Source organism: Canis lupus, chromosome 26 (genome assembly GCF_003254725.2).
Source record: "Canis lupus dingo isolate Sandy chromosome 26, ASM325472v2, whole genome shotgun sequence".
NCBI lineage: Eukaryota > Metazoa > Chordata > Mammalia > Carnivora > Canidae > Canis > Canis lupus.
This window is the reverse complement of record NC_064268.1, coordinates 30,573,778-30,599,218: the sequence shown is the minus strand read 5'-3', so window position 1 is coordinate 30,599,218 and position 25,441 is coordinate 30,573,778. Positions and strand designations below refer to the sequence as shown.

General features: G+C 42.3%; 1 protein-coding gene and 1 long non-coding RNA gene across 4 annotated transcripts; one reads left to right on the top strand and one right to left on the bottom strand.

The window, feature by feature from the left end:
* Positions 1 to 1,082: 1,082 nt before the first annotated feature.
* On the top strand, positions 1,083 to 24,785 carry LOC125753744 (nebulin-related-anchoring protein-like). 3 transcript variants are annotated; one of them, XR_007406216.1, is made up of 7 exons: positions 1,083 to 1,362; positions 2,285 to 2,392; positions 9,211 to 10,407; positions 11,010 to 11,117; positions 16,548 to 16,653; positions 17,048 to 17,152; positions 20,491 to 24,785. XR_007406216.1 is itself a non-coding variant. In XM_049101913.1 (4 exons), exons 1-4 carry the CDS (start codon positions 1,315 to 1,317, stop codon positions 11,028 to 11,030), a joined length of 285 nt encoding a protein of 94 aa, XP_048957870.1. In that variant the 5' UTR covers positions 1,090 to 1,314; the 3' UTR covers positions 11,031 to 11,738. The 3 variants fall into 3 exon arrangements, 1 of the variants encoding a protein (XP_048957870.1); XR_007406215.1 differs by having other exon boundaries at positions 1,092 to 1,362; positions 10,300 to 10,407; XM_049101913.1 differs by lacking the exons at positions 16,548 to 16,653; positions 17,048 to 17,152; positions 20,491 to 24,785 and having other exon boundaries at positions 1,090 to 1,362; positions 10,300 to 10,407; positions 11,010 to 11,738.
* LOC125753746 (uncharacterized) lies at positions 20,551 to 25,441 on the bottom strand. The gene is made up of 3 exons (XR_007406218.1): positions 25,228 to 25,441; positions 24,598 to 24,688; positions 20,551 to 20,684 (listed from the first exon to the last, which is right to left on the bottom strand). It is a non-coding gene; the product is annotated as an uncharacterized LOC125753746 (long non-coding RNA).

The window sequence follows — 25,441 nt, the reverse complement described above, 5'->3', positions numbered from 1 at the left end:
AGGGCCGGGTTCTGGGCGGGATGTGCCCTGGAGGCTGATGCATCGCCAGAGCCTCTTGCAGGGTCTCCTGTTCAGTTGCCCGGAATACCCTGACTGAGGTCGCCCTGTCCTCTTCCTGAAGGTCCAGCCTCCTGGGCACCTCAGGTGCATTTGCATTCCGCTCCCAGGCCCTCCCAGTCTCTGCAGCCCTGGATTCCTTTTTGAGATCCCTTGGAATGTTGCTCTGTCACCACCATGGGGGGTTAACCACAATGGCACAGAAACCAAAGGTCTCTGCTGCTTGTTAAACTCCTGGGCGTGTCGGTATAGATGTGACCAGTCAAGAAATCACACGTAAGGGTTTTTATATTTTTTATTTTTTTAATAATAAACTTATTTTTTATTGGTGTTCAATTTGCCAACATACAGAGTAACACCCAGTGCCCATCCCGTCAACTGACCCCCTCAGTGCCCGCCACCCATTCACCCCCACCCCCCACCCTCCTCCCCTTCCACCACCCCTAGTTCGTTTCCCGGAGTTAGGAGTCTTCCATGTTCTGTCTCCCTTTTTGCTATTTCCCCCTTATTTTTTCTCCTTTCACTGTTATTTATATTCCCCAAATGAATGAGACCATATAATGTTTGTCCTTCTCTGACTTATTTCATTCTGCATAATATCCTCCAGTTCCATCCACGTCGAAGCAAATGGTGGGTAGTTTTGAGGCCACATTCATTTGTGAAGTACCACTGGCGATGGGCAATAAGTTGTAGATGCTGATAATTTATTTGCATAGCCATTCAATAACTGGCATAGTGGGTTCATTTTTTGAAATGATTTTTATTTATTCACGAGAGACACACAGAGAGAGGCAGAGACACGGGCAGAGAGAGAAGCAGGCTCCGTGCAGGGAGCCCGATGTGGGACTCGATCCCGGATCCCGGGATCACGCCCTTAGCCCAAGGCAGGCGCGCTCAACCGCTGAACCACTCAGGCATCCCAGGCATAGTGGGGTTCAAAGAACAATTTTAGATCGGGTTGCGGAGAGGGGAGACTAGAAGCCAAATAAGAATCATCCTCTGTAAGGAAAGATATGGCGTCCATTTATTGTCACTCAATGAAGATGTCTTTCCCCAGCCGAAATGTCTCTCCCCAGGAATAGCCTAGGGGGACTGTCATGGATGAAATTCAAAGTTGTGGGGTTTTCAGTGAAATCACAATGAAAGCCCAATTTATTGTCTATATCCACTACTCAAATAACATTTCCCTTCTCTCCACAGAAACTATATCAAGATGCATGGAATAAAGATAAAACCAACATCACCATTCCTTCTGACATGCCAGGCATGCTGCAGGCCCCTATAAATGCCCTGCAAATCAGCAATGTAAGAGGCATAAATACGAATTGAAAATACCTTCATAGGATAATATATGTCAGCTTTGGGAGTGTGGTATAATGAAATGGACAAATTACCTATCTTAGAAATGTGTACAGCTTTTGGTGCTAAACATTTTTTCTTTAGCTTTCTATTCCTAATGCAGTATGAATGAAATTCTCCCTTTTAAATGTTAGTTTAAATACATGGCTGGGTCCCAGGACTACAAAGAGTTGGGATATCTGTATTCTATCGGTGTCTTCCTTTCAATCTTGAAAGCATTGTTCGATATCCAATGTTCACAGCTCAGTTTCATCATATATTAATAGAGAATATTGAAATACCTAGTTGAATTTCTCTTACTTGAGGGAGTATGAGGTGACAGTCTCCTTTATCTTTATAAATTTTTGATTGATCCAGAGCATTCTTGTTTAATATTTCAAAGCCATTAGCTTTGTGTCTTATTTTCCACATCAGAAAGTTAAAAGATTTTAAATTATTAAGATCATATCTAAACAATAACATATCTATGTCATGTCCCTTGAGCAGGGACCTCTGAAAAGTCAAAAGGCAACATTAGGAAAAAAAATATCTTACCGGACCTTACATGAGACCTTGATGAAGCTTTTCTAGCTTCACAGTTGATTCTTAGTTTCCATGTTTTGCGTGTTGCGGTATTTTCAGATGTGTACCATATTGTGATGAAGACAAGCATTCAAACATTTACTAGGTCTAGATGTTTAGCTTTAAAATCTTAGTCAGAAGTATCCTGCACTCCATTAAGGAAATAGCCAACAACCAGAGGAACTCAGAAATCCCTGTTTTTCCTTATCCTGTCTTCATTCACATTTTGTCATATTCATATTTTGAGTACTTGGAGTATTCACTTATTTTCAATGTTTGTAAACAAACCTGAGTTTTCCCTCAACAGAAATTTTACCAAAAAGACTGGAATGAGACCAAGCAGAAAGGCTATGACTTCAAAGCAGATGCCATTGAAATCAAGCAAGCCAAAGACTCCAGAGATATTTCCAGTGAGGTATGGCCTCTATTTCCTTGTGGTTTAGCTTTTCTTGTAACGAACACAGTAGTGTTTTTAACAATCGATGAGGGGGGTTAAAAAATCTATGTAAACAATTTTATTTTGTTTTGCACTAACTAAAGACTTTCTCTATTTAAAAACATTAGAATGGGGACACCTGGGTGGCTCAGTCAGTTAAGCATCTCCCTTCAGCTCAGGTCATGATCTCAGGGTCTTGGGATCAAGCCCCATGTCAGGTTTTGTGCTCAATGAGGAGCCTGCTTCTCCCTCTCCCTCTGCCTGCTGCTCCTCCTGCCTGTGTTCATGCTCTCTCTCATTCTCTCTCCCTGTCAGATACATCTTCAAAACAATAAAAACATTAAAACTGAATGAAGCACATTAAGGTTAGCATAGATGAGGTATATGTATAACTTCTTGGTTGTTTCCAAGTAGAAGTGAAAAAAAAAAACATGAAGAATCTATGCAGAATTCTTGGGAAAAATTCAGGAAACAACCTATTTGATTATTGACCAGTGTCATTTTATCCCCCAAATATTTATGACATTCTCCATAAATCTAGATCACAGTTGAAAGTTTCATATCAGACAAGACCGAAATCACATTCTATACATAAGATTTTATACTGGAGGCTTATGTATAATGCTCTCAGCAACCTTTTGAAGTTCATTTAATAGTAATTTAAAAACTTAGTCAAAATAATTATCCTACCAAGCTCCCTACCTCCCACCCTCAGCTCCAAATCTTTAAGCAATCCTGTTCCCTTTATCTGGGCTCTTCTCTATTTTTTATCTTGTGTATCCACCTGTTTCTTCCCTCTTATTTCTCATTTTTGTCTCTAAATACAGTAGCCAGTCTATAGGATCTGCCTTATTCCCAGGTGTCTCTCCCTCCCTTTTGTCCAAACTTTTCTATGTTATCCAAATATAGAAAAGATATTACCTTAGTCTAGTCCTAAGACACTTTTAGGACAAGTCTGAACAAGATGGAAACTCTTGTTCCAGGGCTTTTGTTGTCATCTGATTCAAACCAATCACCTTGCTTTCCATTCCTGTGAAATATGCGCCATTTTTACCTGTCTCCCAAACCACACAAATAACTTTTTCCTACTGAGGTATTGTTAGTCCTCTTGGGGGACCAGATAATTTATTAATGTTCCACCATTCAGGCGGCCTTTGGAGACCCATGATTACACCCACTGTGTCTTATTTTCCACATCTGAAAAATGTAATAATAATAGTATGCACTTCACAGAGATGTTGGGAAGATTAAATGGGACTGTAGTTGCTACTACTCAACTATTTTTTGCTAAAAAACACAGCAGTTTCACACGGATCAGCCTGATACATATGAAGCACTCATAATAGTGTCTGGCATATATAGTCATTGCTCAGTAAATATCAGCTATAATTTTTTGTAATGACTCTTATTCACCATCCTATTGCCCTCCTGATTTATTCCCGTTCTCTATCAAACTACCTAAAATAGCTCTATTTTGCTCAGAGTGAACTGAAATATAAAATGACTGCCAATATTCGGAAAACATTTGTTCAAAAGACCGTACTACATTATTTTCATATATCTGTTTATCTGATTTTTCACCACTTTAGTACAAGTACAAAGAAGGTTAGCATAAGCAACTGGGCCACCACGTGGGTTTCCGCACCCTACAAGATGACCCCAAATTGGTATGGTCTATACACACTGCCAAGATCCAGAGTGACAGAAAATACAAGAAAGCTTATGAGAAGTTTGAAAGAATTCCCAATACACCATTGGACATGATGTCACTTGTTCAGGCTAAGAAGTGCTAGGTCCTGGTTAGTGATATTGATCATTGTAATTATCTGCACCAGCGGACATGTTTGACAGGACAGAATGATGTGATCTGGCAGGCTAAGAAGGCCTACGAACTGCAGAGTGATGTGCATGTATTTGTCACCAGACTCTTGGGGGAGACGTGTGTCTCTGTGAATAGTGTCACGGTGTACTACCTAGGGATATAATTTAAGTGGTGATTTTAATAGAACCTTACATAATCTGTATATTTCATGGTAAAAGAATCATTTGGAACATTGTTTTATGGAGGATTCCTTATGAGGCAATTCTTTTTTCTTAAGACAAAGAAAATCTCTCTTACTCTATGTAATTAGGTAGAAAATTTCAGTCCCAATTGTTTTTTTTTCCTTTTGTTTAATAATAATTTTATTTTTTATTGGTGTTCAATTTGTCAACATACAGAGGAACACCCAGTGCTCATCCCGTCAAGTGCCCACCTCAGTGCCCATCAGTCACCCAGTCATACCCACCCCCCGCCATCCTCCTCTTCGACAACCCCTAGTTCACATTTCCCAGAGTGAGGAGTCTTTCATGTTCTGTCTCCCTTTCTGATATTTCCCACTTTTTTTTCTCCTTTCCCCTTTATTCCCTTTCGCTATTTTTCATATTCCCCAAATGAATGAGACCATATAATGTTTCTCCTTCTCCGACTGACTTACTTCACTCAGCATAACACCATCCAGTTCCATCCACGTCGAAGCAAATGTTGGGTACTTCCGTTTCTAATGGCTGAGAAATATTCCATTGTATACATAAACCACATCTTTATCCATTCATCTTTTGATGGACACCGAGGCTCCTTCCACAGTTTGGTATTGTGGACATTGCTGCTATAATCATCGGGGTGCAGGGTTCCCGGAATTTCACTGCATCTGTATCTTTGGGGTAAATCCCCAGCAGTGCAATTGCTGGGTCATAGGGCAGATATGTTTTTAACTCTTTGAGGAACCTCCACCCAGTTTTCCAGAGTGGCTGCACCAGTTCTCATTCGAACCAATAGTGCAGGATTGTTCCCTTTCTCCATATACTCTCCCACATTCGTGATTTCCTGTCTTGTCAATTTTCCCCTTTCTCACTGATGTGAGGTGGTATCTCATTGTGGTTTTGATTTGTATTTCCCTGATGGCAAGTTATGTGGAGCATTTTCTCATGTACTGGTTGGCCATGTCTGTGTCTTCCTCTGTGAGATTTCTGTTCCTGTGTTTTGCCCATTTCATGATTGGATTGTTTGTTTCTTTGCTGTTGAGTTTAAGAAGTTCTTTATAGATCTTGGAAACTAGCCCTTTATCTGATACGTCATTTGCAAATATCTTCTCCCATTCTGTAGGTTGTCTTTGAGTTTTGTGGACTGTATCCTTTGCTGTGCAAAAGCTTCTTACCTTGATGAAGTCCCAATAGTTCACTTTTGCTTTTGTTTCTCTTGCCTTCATGGATGTATCTTGCAAGAAGTCGCTGTGGTCGAGTTAAAAAAGGGTGTTGCCCATGTTCTGTAGGATTGTGATGGAATCTTGTCTCACATTTAGATCTTTCATCTGTTTTGAGTTTATCTTTGTGTATGGTGCAAGAGAGTGGTCTAGTTTCATTCTTCTGCATGTGGATGTCCAATTTTCCCAGCACCATTTATTGAAGAGACCATCTTACTTCCAGTGGATAGTCTTTCCTCCTTTGTCGAATATTAGTTGACCATAAAGTTGAGGGTCCACTTCTGGATTCCCTATTCTGTTCCATTGATCTGTGTCTGTTTTTGTGCCAGGACCACACTGTCTTGATGACCACAGCTTTGTAGTACAACCTGAAATCTGGCATTGTGATGCCCCAGCCCTGGCTTTCTTTTTTTTTTTTTTAATTCCCCTAGGTATTCGGGGTCTCTTCTGATTCCACACAAATCTTAAAATAATTTGTTCCAACTCTCTGAAGAAAGTCCATGGTATTTTGATAGGGATTGCATGAAACGTGGTAATGGCCCTGGGTAACATTGACATTTTCACAATATTAATTCTTCCTATCCATGAGCATGGAATAATTTTCCATCTCCTTTGTCTTTCTCAATTTCCTTCAGGAGTGGTCTGTAGTTTTTAGGGTATAGATCCTTTACCTCTTTGGTTAGGTTTATTCCTAGGTAACTTATGCTTTTGGGAGCAATTGTAAAGGGGATTGACTCCTTAATTTCTCTTTCTTCAGTCTCATTGTTAGTGTCTAGAAATACCACTGATTTCTGGGCATTGATTGTGTATCCTGCCACACTGCCAAATTGCTGTATGAGTTCTAGCAATCTTGGGGTGGAGACTTTTGGGTTTTCTATGTAGAGTATCATGTCATCGGCGAAGAGGGAGAGTTTGACTTCTTCTTTGCCAATTTGAATGCCTTTTCTGTCTTTTTGTTGTCTGATTGCTGAGGCTAGGACTTCTAGGACTATGTTGAATAGCAGTGGTGAGAGTGGACATCCCTGTCTTGTTCCTGATCTTAGGGGAAAGGCTCCCAGTGCTTCCCCATTGATAATGATATGTGCTGTGGGCTTTTCATAGATGGCTTTTAAGATGTCGAGGAAAGTTCCCTCTCTCCCTACACTCTGAAGAGTTTTGATCAGAATGGATGCTGTATTTTGTCAAATGCTTTCTCTACGTTTATTGAAAAGATCATATGGTTCTTGTTTTTTCTCTTGCTGATATGATGAATCACATTGATTGTGTTATGAGCGTCGAACCGGCCTTGCATCCCGGGGATAAACCCCACTTGGTCACGCTGAATAATCTTCTTAATGTACCGTTGGATCCTATTGGCTAGTATCTTGTTGAGAATTTTTTCATCCATGTTCATCAGGGATATTGGTCTACAACTCTCCTGTTTGGTGGGTTCTTTGTCTGGTTTTGGAATTAAGGTGATGCTGGCCTCATAGAACAAACGAGTTTGGAAGTACTCCATCTCTTTCTATCTTTCCAAACAGGTTTAGTAGAATAGGTAAGGTTTCTTCTTTAAACGTTTGATAGAATTCCCCTGGGAAGCCATCTGGCCCTGGACTTTTGTGTCTTGGGAGGTTTTTGATGACTGCTTCAATTTCCTCCCTGGTTATTGGCCTGTTCAGGTTTCCTATTTCTTCCATTTCCAGTTTTGGTAGTTTGTGGCTTTCCAGTAACACGTCCGTTTCTTCTAGATTGCCGAATTTATTGGCGTATGGTGCTCATAATATGTTTTTAAAATTGTTTGTATTTCCTTGGTGTTGGTAGTGATTTCTCTTTTCTCATTCACGATTTTATTAATTTGAGTCCTCTCTCTCTTCTTTTTTATAAGGTTGGCTAATGGTTTATCTATCTTACTAATTCTTTCAAAGAACCAACTCCTGGTTTTGTTGATCTGTTCCACAGGTCTTCTGGTCTCGATTTCCTTGAGTTCTGTTCGTATCTTTGTTAACTCTCGTCTTCTGCTGGGTGTAGGATCTATTTGCTCTTTCTTCTCTAGGTCCTTAGGTGTAAGGTTAACTTTTGTATTTGAGCTCTTTCCAGTTTTTGGGCTACTTGTATTGCGATGTGTCTCGCCCTCAGGATTGCTTTTGCTATATCCCAAAGATTTTGAATAGTTTTATCTTCATTCTCATTAGTTTCCATGAATTCTTTTAATTCTTCCTTAATTTCCTGGTGGATCCTTTCATCTTGTAGCAGGATGGTCCTTAACCTCCACGTGTTTGAAATCCTTCCAAACTTCTTGTTGTGATTTAGTTCTAATTTCAAGGCATTATGGTCTGAGATACGCAGGGGACGATCCCAATCTTTTGGTATCGGTTCAGACCTGATTTGTGACCCAGTATGTGGTCTATTCTGGAGAAAGTTCCATGTGCACTTGAGAAGAATGTGTATTCAGTTGCGTTTGGACATAAAGTTCTGTAGATATCTGTGAAATCCATCTGGTCCAGTGTATCATTTAAAGCTCTCGTTTCTTTGAAGATGTTGTTTTTAGAAGACCTATCGAGTGTACAAAGCACTATACTGAAGTCACCAAGTATAAGTGTATGATTATCTAAGTTTGTCTTAACTTTGGTTATTAATTGATTGATATACTTGGCAGCTCCCACATTCGGGGCATATATGTTGATGATTGTTAAGTCCTCTTCTTGGATAGATCCGTTAAGTATGATATAGTGTCCCTCTTCATCTCTCACTACAGTCTTCAGGATAAATTTCAGTTTATCTGACATAAGGATGGCTACCCCTGCTTTCTTTTGAGGACCATTCGAATGGTAAATGGTTCTCCAACCTTTTATTTTCAGGCTGTAGGTGTCCTTCTGTCTAAAATGGGTCTCTTGTAGACAGAAAATAGATGGGTCCTGATTTTTCATCCAGTCTGAAACCCTGTGCCTTTTGATGGGGTCATTAAGCCCATTCACGTTCAGAGTTACTATTGAAAGACACGCGTTTAGTGTCATCATGATACCTATTCCTTCCAACTGTTTTGTTTTTAACCCATTACGGTTGCATGATGAAATATCTAAATTTCAGAAACAAATATAAACGTAAGGAAATGTTGGATTTTAAGTTTATCTGGTACATACATTTATAGATAGAGTGGTGTATACAGGTAGAAGTATATATTTTTCCTCGTTATATATGCCTCTGAAGACCTTATTCTCTCAAGTTCTTACAGATGTGATTCTCAGTAGTGCAAAAAAGGCAGATTTCAAGTGGTGAGCGCAGATGGTCAACCTTGTATAAAAACAAAACAATGTGCCATTGCTGTCATTCCACATGGGTCACTTGTCAGCCCTGCTCCAATTCCTGTAGGATTATGTGAACTTCTCCCAGAGATGTGTGTCAGAGATGTAACACCAAATATTAATATTTACTGTTGATCCTTCCATTCCATGGGACTGGCCACCCAGCTAGTTTAAATAGAGGTAGTGTGTGGCCTGCTGGCATCATGGTGATACAGTGAGCAGACTTGACTCCTTTGAACTCTGTGGTCCTTTCCTTCATACGGAACATGTACAGATCAGACCTGGAACGTTTGAAGGGTATAGGATGGTGGCCAGAGGGTTCTGTGGAAGTGATGAGAGTGAAGAATGCCCATTCAAGAACCTCTTGAATGAGAGGTTGTATAAAGCCGGAGGACTTCAAATTCACCAGCATTGTTGATACCCCTGAAGTCATCCAGGCAAAGATCGGTGCTATACAGATCAGTGAGGTGAGTGGGGTTGATGATGTGTTCGGACGTGTTGAAGAAGTCTCCATAAGAATTGTGTGACATTTAAGTTGCTACTACCAGGATTAGAACCTTGAACATTCATGTATCCAGATACACTTTCGTAGTCAATAAGTTAATGGTATCTACAGTTCAGTTACCTAGATGACACTTTGACATAGATGCGGTCGGCATCTTTATATCCTGCAGACTCGGATACCCATTCTTGAATACATTTTGAGGTCTTGCTTGTAATGCAAGTCTCCCAGGTAATACCATGATCACAGAACTGCCACCTTTTATTGCTTTTCAATCATGAGGGAAATTGAAAAGTCCAGGGATGGCCTCAATATTCGATACCATGATAGTTATTTGGGCTAAGAAAGCCAGGATTTGATTAGTGATGTGGATTATCATAGTTACCTGCAATGTAGGTTTTCCTGCCAGATGATTACATGTGACTTGATGAAAAAGGATCATTTTACTACTGTATTTCGGATTCATTTTCCAGTTATATTCTATCACACATCAATGTATTCTTCTTGTTGGAGTCATTATTGGCACCTTTTAAATAAAAACAGAAATGAAGGGGTGCCTGGGTGGTTCAGTCAGTTGAGCATTCGATTTTTGATCTCAGCTCGGGTCTTGATCTTAAGGTCGTGAGTTCAAGCCCCATGTTGGGCTCCATGCTGGCTGTGGAGAGTACTTAACAACAACAACAACAACCAAAAAAAAAAAAAAAACCCAGAAAATTCACACAATGAAAACAAAATGTGATCTAGATTTATATCATTCATATCTGAGAACATCCAAAGAGAACCGTTAACTGTCCCTATAATTTTATTCGTGCGGTAATTGGCCTATTTACTTATCAACCATCTCTCGTTTTTCGTTTTTAGCAGCCATTGTGTCGTGATGCCTGGGAGAGAGAGAAGGCGAATGTGAATGTGCCAGCGGACACCCCAGGGATGCTGCAGTCCAAGATCAATGCCGTACAGATCAGTGATGTAAGGAGCTACACGCTCACTTGCGTTACACAATATTTTCTGCCTAACTGAAACTTAAGTTGATATGTTCCAGAGGAAATTTAGCAAAAGGCATTTCCCTACCATTCCTTTGATTTCTAGTATTTAAACTAATGAGAAGTGCCACGTGTGAGCACCCACGTACACGGGCACGCATATGCATATGCACGTTGTGTTTATAAATAGAGATGTGTGTCCTTATCTTTGTTGGAAGGAAACATGCACTGCTTTCACCAAAAACACCACAGAAAAACATACATATATGCAAGTATAGTATTACTTGGTTCTCTTTTCAGTGGCCCATCACTGAGTTTTCCTTTTAAAGCCAAACGCTATCTATTTTTCTCATTTTTTACTTGATTTACTGTCTCCTAATTTCTTTCTTGAAAAGAATGAACTTTACTAAATTTCATTTAAAAAACCTACTAGAACTTAATTTCAGTATGAAACCAGCCTCTTTTATAAGTCTTAACAGGAGACTAATTTTCCATGTGACTTATTAACAGGTTTTCTTACACATCAGTAAGGCTGACTCAGTGGCTCCCTCTTCAGATTAACTGTGGCATTGCAATCTCCATTTGCAGAAACATTGTAACCAAGCTTGAGAAGATGTCAAGATGAAGGGTTATGACCTGCGGGAAGATGCCATCCCAATTCAGCACGCCAGGGCTTCCAGGGAGATCGCCAGTGATGTGAGAGCTCCTTTTTTCCCAGCCTTAACCAATGCTAATAGATGTCATATGGGAGTGAATATTTTTCTGATCTTTAGCTTAATTCCCCATTAATACACTTAAGTATAAAGGAGATCATCGTGATTAGTGTCTTGCTTTGAAATCGCAAAACCAAGAATAACTTGTACAACAGTTTGGTGCCCCTTCTGCATCGGGCTTGGTTCTGTTGTTCTTATGTTTAAGTGCAGGTTTTTATTTTCTTTTCACTGTCATCTCAAAATCATGTAATTTACAAGCACTTATAAAAATTCAATGAATACAAAAAGTTCTGTTGTTTCTTGAAGTGCAGCATACATAAAGTTTCTCCTGTGAGAATTTTAAACATACAGGATGTTCTTGTCCAGTGGATGGACAAGCCTTTTTTAAAAGTTATATGTTAATATGTGCTAGAAATATATTTTTCCATTTAAATGAGATTATAAATTTTAGAATACAACTATTTCAAAGTTTATACTTCAGTTTATTGACTAGATTTTTTTGTTTATTAAATTTAAAGTATGAAGTACGGTGCTACTTGATTGTGGCAGAAGGTGAAGGTAGTAGACAGTGACTCAAGGTTGGGAAACACTAGATAAGCCTGTATTGGGGATAATCCAGAAGAACACTTCTTGCCTTAGAAATGCTCATAATGTGTTCATGCATGTAGACATAGAAGACAAACCAATGGGTTAGGAATCCTAAATCTTAGAGTATGGACTTCATGAAAAACAGTGCCCAAAAAAGGCTAATGTAAGGGAGGTGGACATACTTGGAGCAGACTGTTTAGAAAAAGTGAATTGAGAAACATGACTCTTCTTTTTTGTTCACGTATACCAGTATCTATGGAAAACCGCTTACGAGAAACAGAAAGGCCATTATATTGGATGTCGCAATACCAAGGAAGACCCTAAGCTGGCTTGGGCAGCAACTGTGTTAAAAATGCAGAATGGGGGATCCCTGGGTGGCGCAGCGGTTTGGTGCCTGTCTTTGGCCCAGGGCGCGATCCTGGAGACCTGGGATCGAATCCCACATCAGGCTCCCAGTGCATGGAGCCTGCTCCTCCCTCTGCCTGTGTCTCTGCCTCTCTCTCTCTGTGTGTGACTATCATAAATAAATAAAAAATTAAAAAAAAATGCAGAATGGCAGGCTGTACAAAAAGGCCTACAATAACCACAAGGCCAAGATCTCCATCCCAGTGGACATGGTGTCCATCAAAGCTGCCAAAGAAGGCCAGGCCTTAGCAAGTGATGTGGATTATCGCCAGTATCTGCACCACTGACTGGTCTTGCTTTCCTGACCAGAACAATGTGATCCAAGCCGGGAAAGCCCACTACCTGCAGAGTGATGTAAGTTGTTGCTTGTGCAGAGAGGACCAGCCGAGGTGCCTGAGTCGTGAGCTGTTCTCTGGGGAGAAAGCCTTCCACAGCTTTGCCTGGTCATTCCTCCTAGGCCTTGGGAAAACGCAACTCTCCCTAATAAGCACTTCCCTTTAGCATTTTACCAAGTTTACTGAATGTCTACCTTACAGCTAGGCTTATTTAGAAAGTTTTATTTTTTACTCTTGGTGGTGCTACCAGAATTTTTCGTAGATTCTTGAACGTGTGCTGTGTGTTTCCTAAACATGAAAATTGCCATGGCCTCTCAATTGAAGAATGACAGGGATACTTCCTTAAAATTAATTTCAAAGGTTAGCAGCATGCTCCAAACTCACTAGTTTCCCTTAATGTAGTAGTCTCCACACTGTGGTGTTTCATTAGTTTACCTGAAATATTTTTAGATTTATTCATATTTTTTGCCCATTCTACTGGAAATCACGGGTTCTTTTAATTATTTAAACTTGGTTCCCAGAGCTTCAAGGAATGCTTTCTCCTAATGAATACATTTGTTATAGAAAAGTGTACCCATACCCATCCTTGACATGAGTTGCCAAGTGGTAGATTTAGGCCAGTTTTTAGAGAAATGTAAACTCTGCATTAACCTGAATAACATTAGTATACAAAGGAATGCATATGAATCAAGTTTCTAAAGAATGAGAAAGGGAAACTTCAAAATCTGTATGTAATCCTTTTTGAGAATCCCTTCTTTTGAATTTTGGATATCCATCATACTTTACACGCTAAAATATAAAATGTTCTTCACTAAGATAGAAATTTTACTCCACAATTCACTCCTCATATATCTTTCTAGCTTGTTATTTGTATGCTATTAACTAGTTACTAAAATATCATTTTTTTATCATGTCATCGGCATGAAATCATGTCATCAGCAAAGAGGGAGAGTATGACTTCTTCTTTGCCAATTTGAATGCCTTTAATGTCTTTATGGTCAACTAATATTCGACAAAGGAGGAAAGACTATCCATTGGAAGAAAGACAGTCTCTTCAATAAATGGTGCTGGGAAAATTGGACATCCACATGCAGAAGAATGAAACTAGACCACTCTCTTGCACCATACACAAAGATAAACTCAAAACGGATGAAAGATCTAAATGTGAGACAAGATTCCATCACAATCCTAGAGGAGAACAGAAGCAACACCCTTTTTTAACTCGGCTACAGTAACTTCTAGCAAGATACATCCACGAAGGCAAAAGAAACAAAAGCAAAAATGAACTATTGGGACTTCATCAAGATAAGAAGCTTTTGCACAGCAAAGGATACAGTCAACAAAACTCAAAGACGACCTACAGAATGGGAGAAGATATTTGCAAATGACGTATCAGATAAAGGGCTAGTTTCCAAGATCTATAAAGAACTTCTTAAACTCAACAGCAAAGAAACAAACAATCCAATCATGAAATGGGCAAAACACAGGAACAGAAATCTCACAGAGGAAGACACAGACATGGCCAACCAGTACATGAGAAAATGCTCCACATAACTTGCCATCAGGGAAATACAAATAGAAACCATAATGAGATACCACCTCCCACTCGTGAGTAAGGGGAAAATTAACAAGGCAGGAAACAATGAATGTGGGAGATGATATGGAAAAAGGGGAACCCTCCTTCACTGTTGGTGGGAATGTGAACTGGTGCAGCCACTCTGGAAAACTGTGTGGAGGCTCCTCAAAGAGTGAAAAATAGATCTGCCCTACGACCCAGCAGTTGCACTGCTGGGGATTGACCCCAAAGATACAGGTGCAATGAAACGCCAGGACACCCACACCCTGATGTTTCTAGCATCGATGTCCACAATAGTCAAACTGTGGAAGGAGCCTCAGTGTCCATCGAAAGATGAATGGATAAAGAAGATGTGGTTTATGTATACAATGGAATATTACTTAGGCATTAGAAACGACAAGTACCCACCATTTGCTTCAATTGGATGGCACTGGAGGGTATTATGCTGAGTGAAATAAGTCAATCAGAGAAGGACAAACATTATGTGGTCTCATTCATTTGGGGAATATAAATTATAGTGAAAGGGAATAGAAGGGAAGGGAGAAGAAATGGGTAGGAAATATCAGAATGGGAGACAGAACACGAAGACTACTAACTTTAGGAAATGAACTAGGGGTGGTGGAAGGGGATGAGGGCAGGGGCTGGGGGTAAATGGGTGACGGGCACTGAGGTGGGCACTTGACGGGATGAGCACTGGGTGTTATTCTGTATGTTGGCAAATTGAACACCAATAAAAAATAAATTTATTATTTAAAAAATATTACAGGAAAGTGAAAAAAAGAAACAAATGACCAAGAAAATGTAAATCCTAATTCAAAAGGAAGAGATATCTAGGGAAAATGAAAAGCCAACTGTGATCGAAATTGTGGAACCAGGGATTGAATTCTTTGTTTTAAAATTACAGTTTACACCTAATGGCACATTAGTTTCACGAGTAAAGCATAGTGATTCAACCAGAAGAGTAGCTACTATCTGTGACCATACAATCCTATTTCAACTCCGTTGACTATATTCCCCATGCTGTACCTTTCTTCGCAATGACTTATTCATTCCATAACTGGAAGCCTGTATGCCCCACTCCCTTTCACCCACTTTGCCCAACCCCCTACCCCTTCCCTCTTTATAATTGTCAGTGTTTTTCTATATCTATTGATCTGTTTCTTCTTTTTTTTTTGTTTGCTTGTTTTTATTCATTTGTTTTTGTTGTTTAGATTCCAAATATAAGTGAAATCATGTGGTATTTGTCTTTCTCAGTTTGACTTATTTCACTTAACAGAATATCCTCTAGGTCCATCTGTGTTGTCACAAATGGCAAGATCTCATCCTTTTTTGTATCCTGAGTAATATTTCATGCATGCGTGCGTGTGTGTGTATACATAAACCATATCTTCGTTATCCATCCATCTCTTGATTGCTTCCATACCTTGGCTATTGTCAATAATGCTACAGTAAACATTTAGGTTGCATGTATGATTTTGAATTAGAGTTTTCATTTTCTTTGGGTAAATACCCAGTAGTGGAATTACTGGAGCATACAGTATTTCTATACTCAATTTTTTGAACAACCTTGTTACTGTTTACCACAATAGGATTGGATTCTTAATTATCCCTTTAAAATACACCATGTGCCAGGTATTGTGCTAAGCACTGAAGATCCAATGGTGAAGGAAGAGGAAGAACCAAGACAAAGTTTCAGACTTTAGGGAATTTACATTGCTAGCAAATAAACAGATATTAACTAGAGAATATCAATAAAAAATCTGATGGATGAGAAATAATGATCAATGGTGCTATGAAAAAGTGAGGTGGGGAAAGATTATCTAAGGAAATACTACATTAATAGGGATTGCAAGGGAGGACAGGAGCTGGTTCTGTGAGGAAGACACAGGGATTCCTACAGAATGACCAATATATGCAAAAGGAGAGGGCTGTGTACGAATCACAAACCAAAAAACCAGTGTGGACAGAATCCGTAGGTCAAAGGGAAGCATATAAGATGGTGCTAGATTATCCTCACCTTCTAGTCCATGTAAAGAATTTGATCTTTTTCCTAAGGCCAATGGGAAGCCATGTGATGAGAGGAATGTTGTGGTGTCAGATTTGAATTGTGAATTTTATAAAGATCGTTCTGCCTGCTGTATAGAAAACTTACTGGAAAGCCTGTTATTATTGCTTTAAAAGTCCACCCGAAAAAAAAAAAAAATAAAAGTCCACCCGAGCTAGTATGAGGTTACTTAAATATTATTGAAAACCTTCCATGCATCCCATAGAGAGAGAGCTCCTTCTGCATCATTCTTCTTTATGAGTGCATAGGTGCCCCGCCACAGAAAAAGCAGACTAGAACGTTGCTGGGCTCTAATGCAACCTGCTCTACACATGATGAATTGTGTTTGTCGGGCCAATGCTCAATTTTAATTAGTTTGTGGGAGGTAAAATATACCATGAAACTGCTTTCTTATCATAATTAAAGAAAAAAAACGCTTCTATCTAACTTTGTTTTCTTTCCCAGGCCATCTATAAGGCTGACTTGCAGGGTCTCCTGAAGAGTTGAGAGTCAAAAATGCTCAGAAGATCCTACTAGACAGTGTCTATCGGACACCTATAGAGAGCCTCAGGTAGACACGTATTGTTGACACACCAAAAGATGTCCTTGCTAAGTTGAATGCTGAGAATATTAGTATTGAAAGTCACTTTTCCCCATCTATGTTAAAATTAAGTCATGCTTGTAAGTGACTGATAATTAACCCAGTAATCTATTTGTAAAATGATACCATTGATGATTTTAGGTTTTAATATGTAATGTTAGTAGGATTGTTTTATTGTTGTTTATAAGTTTTAAACAAAAATATATTAATATTAATTTCATATTAAATTTGAGTAACGTGGAAAACTTTTAGATGTTTTTCCTTAATATGAAAAAATTTAAGATCAGAAAAGTTGAAAGTAGTGCACTGAACTAGAAGAATTACAAATTGCAAAGTAATGTAGTTATTGTGTTTTCTTCCACAGCCAAAGCACAGAGAATTTTGGGACAAGGATAAAACTTCAGTCCACCTCATGCCAGATACTCCAGAAATTAATCTCGCTGGAGCCAATGCTTTTAATATGAACAATGTAAGTACCACAACAGACTCCCTTTTGTTTAGAAAGTCACCCATTTGGTGTTATGATATCCATGGGGAGCTCTTATAGGCAAGAGAGAAAAGATTGGCTGGTTGGGGATGGGGAAAACTCTTTATCATCAGTCCTCTGACCAGGGGTGAGGAAAGGAGCAGATCCCAGGCTCTGAGTCACCCAGCAAGGTCAGCGACTGACCCGGTGAACTAATGTCAACGTGACAAAATGGAGAAGAGAATAAGTTACAGGAAAGCTGAAAGAGGAATGAATGAAGAGACATGTGAACAAGGAAGGGGCATTAATGACAGACGAACACAAAATAATTATGGGAATTCTTTGCAAAACTCTATACAAATTAACTTTAAAGCCTGGATCTGTAGGGGATTTTCTTTTTTTTTTAATTTATTTTTTATTGGTGTTCAATTTACTAACATACAGAATAACCCCCAGTGCCCGTCACCCATTCACTCCCACCCCCCGCCCTCCTCCCCTTCTACCACCCCTAGTTCGTTTCCCAGAGTTAGCAGTCTTTACGTTCTGTCTCCCTTTCTGATATTTCCCACACATTTCTTCTCCCTTCCCTTATATTCCCTTTCACTATTATTTATATTCCCCAAATGAATGAGAACATATAATGTTTGTCCTTCTCCGACTGACTTACTTCACTCAGCATAATACCCTCCAGTTCCATCCACGTTGAAGCAAATGGTGGGTATTTGTCATTTCTAATAGCTGAGTAATATTCCATTGTATACATAAACCACATCTTCTTTATCCATTCATCTTTTGTTGGACACCGAGGCTCCTTCCACAGTTTGGCTATCGTGGCCATTGCTGCTATAAACATCGGGGTGCAGGTGTCCCGGCGTTTCATTGCATTTGTATCTTTGGGGTAAATCCCCAACAGTGCAATTGCTGGGTCGTAGGGCAGGTATATTTTTAACTGTTTGAGGAATCTCCACACAGTTTTCCAGAGTGGCTGCACCAGTTCACATTCCCACCAACAGTGTAAGAGGGTTCCCTTTTCTCCGCATCCTCTCCAACATTTGTTGTTTCCTGCCTTGTTAATTTTCCCCATTCTCACTGGTGTGAGGTGGTATCTCATTGTAGTTTTGATTTGTATTTCCCTGATGGCAAGTGATGCAGAACATTTTCTCATATGCATGTTGGCCATGTCTATGTCTTCCTCTGTGAGATTTCTGTTCATGTCTTTTGCCCATTTCATGATTGGATTGTTTGTTTCTTTGGTGTTGAGTTTAATAAGTTCTTTATAGATCTTGGAAACTAGCCCTTTATCTGATACGTCATTTGCAAATATCTTCTCCCATTCTGTAGGTTGTCTTTGAGTTTTGTTGACTGTATCCTTTGCTGTGCAAAAGCTTCTTATCTTGATGAAGTCCCAATAGTTCATTTTTGCTTTTGTTTCTTTTGCCTTCGTGGATGTATCTTGCAAGAAGTTACTGTGGCCGAGTTCAAAAAGGGTGTTGCCTGTGTTCTTCTCTAGGATTTGGATGGAATCTTGTCTCACATTTAGATCTTTCATCCATTTTGAGTTTATCTTTGTGTATGGTGAAAGAGAGTGGTCTAGTTTCATTCTTCTGCATGTGGATGTCCAATTTTCCCAGCACCATTTATTGAAGAGACTGTCTTTCTTCCAATGGATAGTCGTTCCTCCTGTATCGAATATTAGTTGCCCATAAAGTTCAGGGTCCACTTCTGGATTCTCTATTCTGTTCCACTGATCTATGTGTCTGTTTTTGTGCCAGTACCACACTGTCTTGATGACCACAGCTTTGTAGTACAACCTGAAATCCGGCATTGTGATGCCCCCAGATATGGTTTTCTTTTTTAAAATTCCCCTGGCTATTCGGGGTCTTTTCTGATTCCACACAAATCTTAAAATAATTTGTTCTAACTCTCTGAAGAAAGTCCATGGTATTTTGATAGGGATTGCATTAAACGTGTATATTGCCCTGGGTAACATTGACATTTTCACAATATTAATTCTGCCAATCCATGAGCATGGAATGTTTTTCCATCTCTTTGTGTCTTCCTCAATTTCTTTCAGAAGTGTTCTATAGTTTTGAGGGTATAGATCCTTTACATCTTTGGTTAGGTTTATTCCTAGGTATCTTATGCTTTTGGGTGCAATTGTAAATGGGATTGACTCCTTAATTTCTCTTTCTTCAGTCTCATTGTTAGTGTATAGAAATGCCACTGATTTCTGGGCATTGATTTTGTATCCTGCCACGCTACCGAATTGCTGTATGAGTTCTAGCAATCTTGGGGTGGAGACTTTTGGGTTTTCTATGTAGAGTATCATGTCATCGGCGAAGAGGGAGAGTTTGACTTCTTCTTTGCCAATTTGAATGCCTTTAATGTCTTTTTGTTGTCTGATTGCTGAGGCTAGGACTTCCAGTACTATGTTGAACAGCAGTGGTGAGAGTGGACATCCCTGTCTTGTTCCTGATCTTAGGGGAAAGGCTCCCAGTGCTTCCCCATTGAGAATGATATTTGCTGTGGGCTTTTCATAGATGGCTTTTAAGATGTCAAGGAATGTTCCCTCCATCCCTACACTCTGAAGAGTTTTGATCAGGAATGGATGCTGTATTTTGTCAAATGCTTTCTCTGCATCCAATGAGAGGATCATATGGTTCTTGGTTTTTCTCTTGCTGATATGATGAATCACATTGATTGTTTTACGGGTGTTGAACCAGCCTTGTGTCCCAGGGAAAAATCCTACTTGGTCATGGTGAATAATTTTCTTAATGTACTGTTGGATCCTATTGGCCAGTATCTTGTTGAGAATTTTTGCATCCATGTTCATCAGGGATATTGGTCTGTAATTCTCCTTTTTGGTGGGGTCTTTGTCTGGTTTTGGAATTAAGGTGATGCTGGCCTCATAGAACGAATTTGGAAGTACTCCATCTCTTTCTATCTTTCCAAACAGCTTTAGGAGAATAGGTATGGTTTCTTCTTTAAACGTTTGATAAAATTCCCCTGGGAAGCCATCTGGCCCTGGACTCTTGTGTCTTGGGAGGTTTCTGATGACTGCTTCAATTTCCTCCCTGGTTATTGGCCTGTTCAGGTTTTCTATTTCTTCCTGTTCCAGTTTTGGTAGTTTGTGGCTTTCCAGGAATGCGTCCATTTCTTCTAGATTGCCTAATTTATTGGCATATAGCTGTTCATAATATGTTTTTAAAATCGTTTGTATTTCCTTGGTGTTGGTAGTGATCTCTCCTTTCTCATTCATGATTTTATTAATTTGAGTCTTCTCTCTCTTCTTTTTAATAAGGCTGGCTAATGGTTTATCTATCTTGTTAATTCTTTCAAAGAACCTGGTGGTTGTCCAAGTGGGAGAAATATCTCAGCAAGAATCTGGGAGGCTGGCCGGGCTTCTGCTGGTACCAGAAGATGTTGTAAACGCTGACATCGTGGTCCCTGCTCAAGGTGCAAGGCAGGTGGATTGTGGTTCCGAGGGATGAGGACATGGATGGTGGCTGGTTCAGCACCGGCTGGGAGCCACCACCTGGGGACACAGAAACATATGGGCATGGTGGGGGGCATGCAGAGGAAGGCCGGGGATGGGGCCGGGGTAGTGAACTCCGGGGTGTTCTCACCTATGCAGTGTGCCAGAAGTGCCAGCAGGACAGGGATCCAGGACATGGTGTGGACGTGCTGGGCTGTTAGCTTTGCGCTGGTTCTGGGGCCTTCTCGGGGCTGGGCCAGCACCTTCCTGTGCCCTCCCAGGGGCGGGGCCGTTGCATGCCTGCTTCCTGGCTGCCACCATCCTGAACTTTCTTGAGTTGGCGGTTGGGGAACGGTCCCATGGCAGCCTCTGTGGCTCTTGCCTTGGCCCCAGGGAAGTGTCTGGGGAGGATGCACCTGCTGCGAGCTCACGGGCCAGTGCCCAGGAGGCCGGCCTGCAAGGTGGGGTCCCTGAGGTAGGGGAACCTCAACGTCCTCCTAAGGGAGCCGAACTGCACAGTAACATGGTTCTTGTTCAGATTTACATGTCTGGTGAACCAGTAGAGACAATATATCCTCAGGGTGGTGAAAACCCCTGCTTTGTGCAGAGAAAATGCTGGGGCCCTGGGGTAAGGAGGATACTCTGTCCCCTTCCATGCTCCTGCCACTCCCTCCCACCAAACCCAGTCCTCTTCCCTCCTAGACTGGAGCAGCAGTGACTCACAGCTTCTGAGAAAGAAACACCAATAGGGACTTGGGGACCCCCCCATGTGGGGCCCAGGACAGGTGGGGGAAGAGGTAGAGAAGCCTTTGCCCCCATCAGGTCCCCCCCGGGGCTTGGCCTCAGCCTTCCTAATCTCTCTCCTCTTCACAATAGTCTCCCCAGGGAAAGCAATAATCCCCGGGGTCCTGCGCCCTCTCCTTGGCCAGTCCCTGCACCTGCAGAAGTTCTGTGTGTCCCATCCCTGCCTCACCTGAGTTTGACCCCATCACCAAGCACTTCTAGAAGGCCTGAGGCCTGCTCTCTGCGTCCATGCTGCCCACAAAACTATGCAGGTTGTGCAGCTGGAGGCTGTCCGGATGCTCAGATAGAGACTTACGTCCCTATTAATCAAGGTTCTTCAGAGAAACAGAACCAATGGGACATATACAAAGGAAGAGATCTATTATGAGAAATCACCTCAATCAGGTATGGAGATTGAGAAGTCCCAGGATGTGTGTCTTCGAGTCGTAGACCGTGTGTGTGTGTGTTTGTGTGTGTGTGTAACACAGTGGGGTAATTCAGTCTGAGTCCAAAGGCTCAGGGGAGTTCAAAGAACCAGGGGAGCCCATAGTGTAAATCCCAGTCCAAGGACAGGAGAAGGCAAATGTCCTTGCTCAGGAGACAGGCAGGAAGCAGAAAGGGACAAAGTCCCCTTCCTCCCCGTGTCTGTTCTATTCAGGCCCTCCTGGACAGGAAGATGCCCACCCACCTTGGCGAGGGCCACGGCCTTTAATGAGTGCACTGGTTCAAATGCTAATTTAACTTAGAGACACCTTCACAGACACACCTAGAAGTTACATTGAATCTGAGCATCCTTTGGAGGAGTCAAACTGACACATGAAATCAACTATCACACAGTCTTACTCTGTGCACATTCATCAGTGAATCTAGCAGAGGCACTACGTACAAAATGTTTTTATTCTAGGAAGATACATGAACGGGATCTTGGGAATGGGATCAGGGTCTTGGAATGAAAAATATACAAGGATATCCTTATGAAGACTATTAAATTAAAAAGAATGTTCCAGAAGGAGAAAACTATATGGGTCAGACAGAAAATGAAGGGTGTGTGCAGAACCCTCCAGCAAGATTCTTAGGAGGACAAAAGGTAGTACATAAAGCCCTTGTCAGGGTGCCTGGCACAGGAGAGACTTCCATTAAGAAGTAGTTACTTCATCAGCTACCTGATGCCATTAGGAGAGAAGGTTGAGAACCTGCTCTCTCCACAAAACACGGTTCAGAGCATGCCTCTGCAGACCTCTGGGGACCCTTTTGGTGCACCAAAACCCAAGGTAAAGGGTGGGGGGGGTCGTCAAGCTGATCACTGGGGCAGGGCTGCCTTGCAGCCCCTAATCCTTACACCAAGTGCTGGGACTTCTGCGTGCAAGGATCCCTCCCTCGGGTTCAGAAGCTCTTTCTGCCCAATTCCCAGAGGGACCCTCCCAGGGTCTAGCTGCCTCTGGGGTCCTCCAGGGTCACCCCCTCCTCCGTCTCCTCGTCACACCAGGCTGGCTACGAGCCGGTCCCAGAGTCTGGGCGCCCAGTCCACGGCCCGATCTCAGTCCTCAAGGTTTCCAGGCCCATGCTGGTGCTCCTCCCTCCTGCCCAGCACGCTGGCCACCCGCAACACGGGGGTGAGCAGACAAGTGATCCCAGGCCCTGCCCACAGTCCTGCCCAGGTGACCAGTGTGATGCCATCAGGCCCCATCCGGCCGCCCGAGAGGACTTCAGGGAGCAGGCCCTGGTCCACTTCCCACGCTCCGGCTCTGGCTTCCTAAGAAGCACACGTTTAATGCAATCCCATTCAAAATACCATGGACTTTCTTCACAGAGTTGGAACAAATTATTTTAAGATTTGTGTGGAATCAGAAAAGACTCTGAATAGCCAGGGGAATATTAAAAAAGAAAACCAGAGCTGGGGGCAACACAATGCCAGATTTCAGGTTGTACTACAAACCTGTGGTCATCAAGACAGTGTGGTCCTAGCACAAAAACAGATACAAAGATCAATGGACCAGAATAGAGAACCCAGAAGTGGACCCTGCACTTAATGGTCAACTAATATTCGACAAAGGAGGAAAGACTATCCACTGGAAAAAAGTCTCTTCAATAAATGGTGCTGGGAAAAGTGGACATCCACATGCAGAAGAATGAAACTAGACCACTCCCTTGCACCATACACAAAGATAAACTCAAAATGGATGAAAGATCTAAATGTGAGACAAGATTCCATCAAAATCCTAGAGGAGAACACAGGCAACACCCTTTTTGAACTCGGCCACAGTAACTTCTTGCAAGATACGTCCACGAAGGCAAAAGAAACAAAAGCAAAAATGAACTATTGGGACTTCATCAAGATAAGAAGCTTCTGCAGGCAAAAGAAACAACAGAACTAAAAGACAACCTGCGGAGTGGGAGAAGATATTTGCAAATGACGTATCAGATAAAGGGCTAGTATCCTAGATCTATAAGGAACTTATTAAACTCAACAGCGGGCAACCCTGGAGGCTTAGCGGTTTAGCGCCACTTGCAGCCCAGGGTGTGATCCTAGAGACCCAGGATCGAGATCCACGTCAGGCTCCCTGCATGGAGTCTGCTTCTCTCCCTCTCCCTCTGCCTGTGTCTCTGCCTCTCTCTTCCTCTCTCTGTGTCTCTATGAATAAATAAATAAAATCTTTAAAAAAAATAAATTCAACAACAAAGAAACAATGTGATCATGAAATGGGCAAAAGACATGAAGAGAAATCTCGCAGAGGAAGACATAGACATGGCCAACACGCACATGAGGAAATGCTCCGCATCACTGGCCATCAGGGAGATACAAATCCAAACCACAATGAGATACCACCTCACACCAGTGAGAATGGGGAACATTAACAAGGCAGGAAACCACAAATGTTGGAGAGGATGTGGAGAAAGGGGAACCCTCTTACACCGTTGGTGGGAATGGGAACTGGTGCAGACGCTCTGGAAAACTGTGTGGAGGTTCCTCAAAGAGGTAAAAATAGACCTGCCCTACGACCCAGCAATTGCACTGCTGGGGATTTACCCCAAAGATTCAGATGCAATGAAACGCCGGGACACCTGCACCCCGATGTTTCTAGCAGCAATGTCCACAATAGCCAAACTGTGGAAGGAGCCTCCGGTCAAGAGCTGTGGTCTACGTATACAATGGAATATTCCTCAGCCATTAGAAACGACAAATACCCACCGTTTGCTTCAACGTGGATGGACCTGGAGGGTATTATGCTGAGTGAAGTAAGTCAGTCGGAGGAGGACAGACAGTGTATGTTCTCATTCATCTGGGGAATATAAATAATAGTGAAAGGGAATATGAGGGAAGGGAGAAGAAACGTGTGGGAAACGTCAGAAAGGGAGACAGAACATGAAGACTCCTAACTCCGGGAAACGAGCTAGGGGAGGTGGAAGGGGAGGAGGGCGGGGGTGGGGGTGACTGGGTGACGGGCCCTGAGGGGGCACTTGACGGGATGAGCACTGGGCGTTACGCTCTATGATGGCTAATTGGCCACCGAAAAACCCACAAGCGCAGGCCCTCCCCGCAGGGGACCCACGGAAGGGGCGCGGCTGTGCCCGCTGCCGACCGCGTGACCCGGGGAGGGGCGCAGGCTCTTCCCTCCCACACCCCACGTGACTCAGGGAGAAGCCGCCCCTCCCGGCGCCGCCGTGGGAGCCAGAGGAAGCTTCGCGGCGCCGCGGTCAGGCTCTGAGCCTTCCGTTCCGGGCTCTTGGGACGACTCGGGTCCCCACGTCGCCATTGTCAGCGGCGGGGGGCTCCGGGGTCAGCGGGCCTCGCCACGTGGAGCAGGAGCCCCGAGCCCACCTGCGAGGCCGCGGGACGGCGGGGTGTGCCGCAGCCTGGCCCAGGCTCCCCGCGCCCCCGGGGGTGACGGGACGGCGGACGGTCGGCCCCGGGGGTGCGGGCGGCGGCACCACGGGCCGGGCCGGCGGAGCCGTTCTCTCGGGCTCGAGCCGCCTGCGCCACCTGCGCGGCCTGGTCGCCTCGACCCGAGGCCCGAGGGCACGTGCTAGGCCCG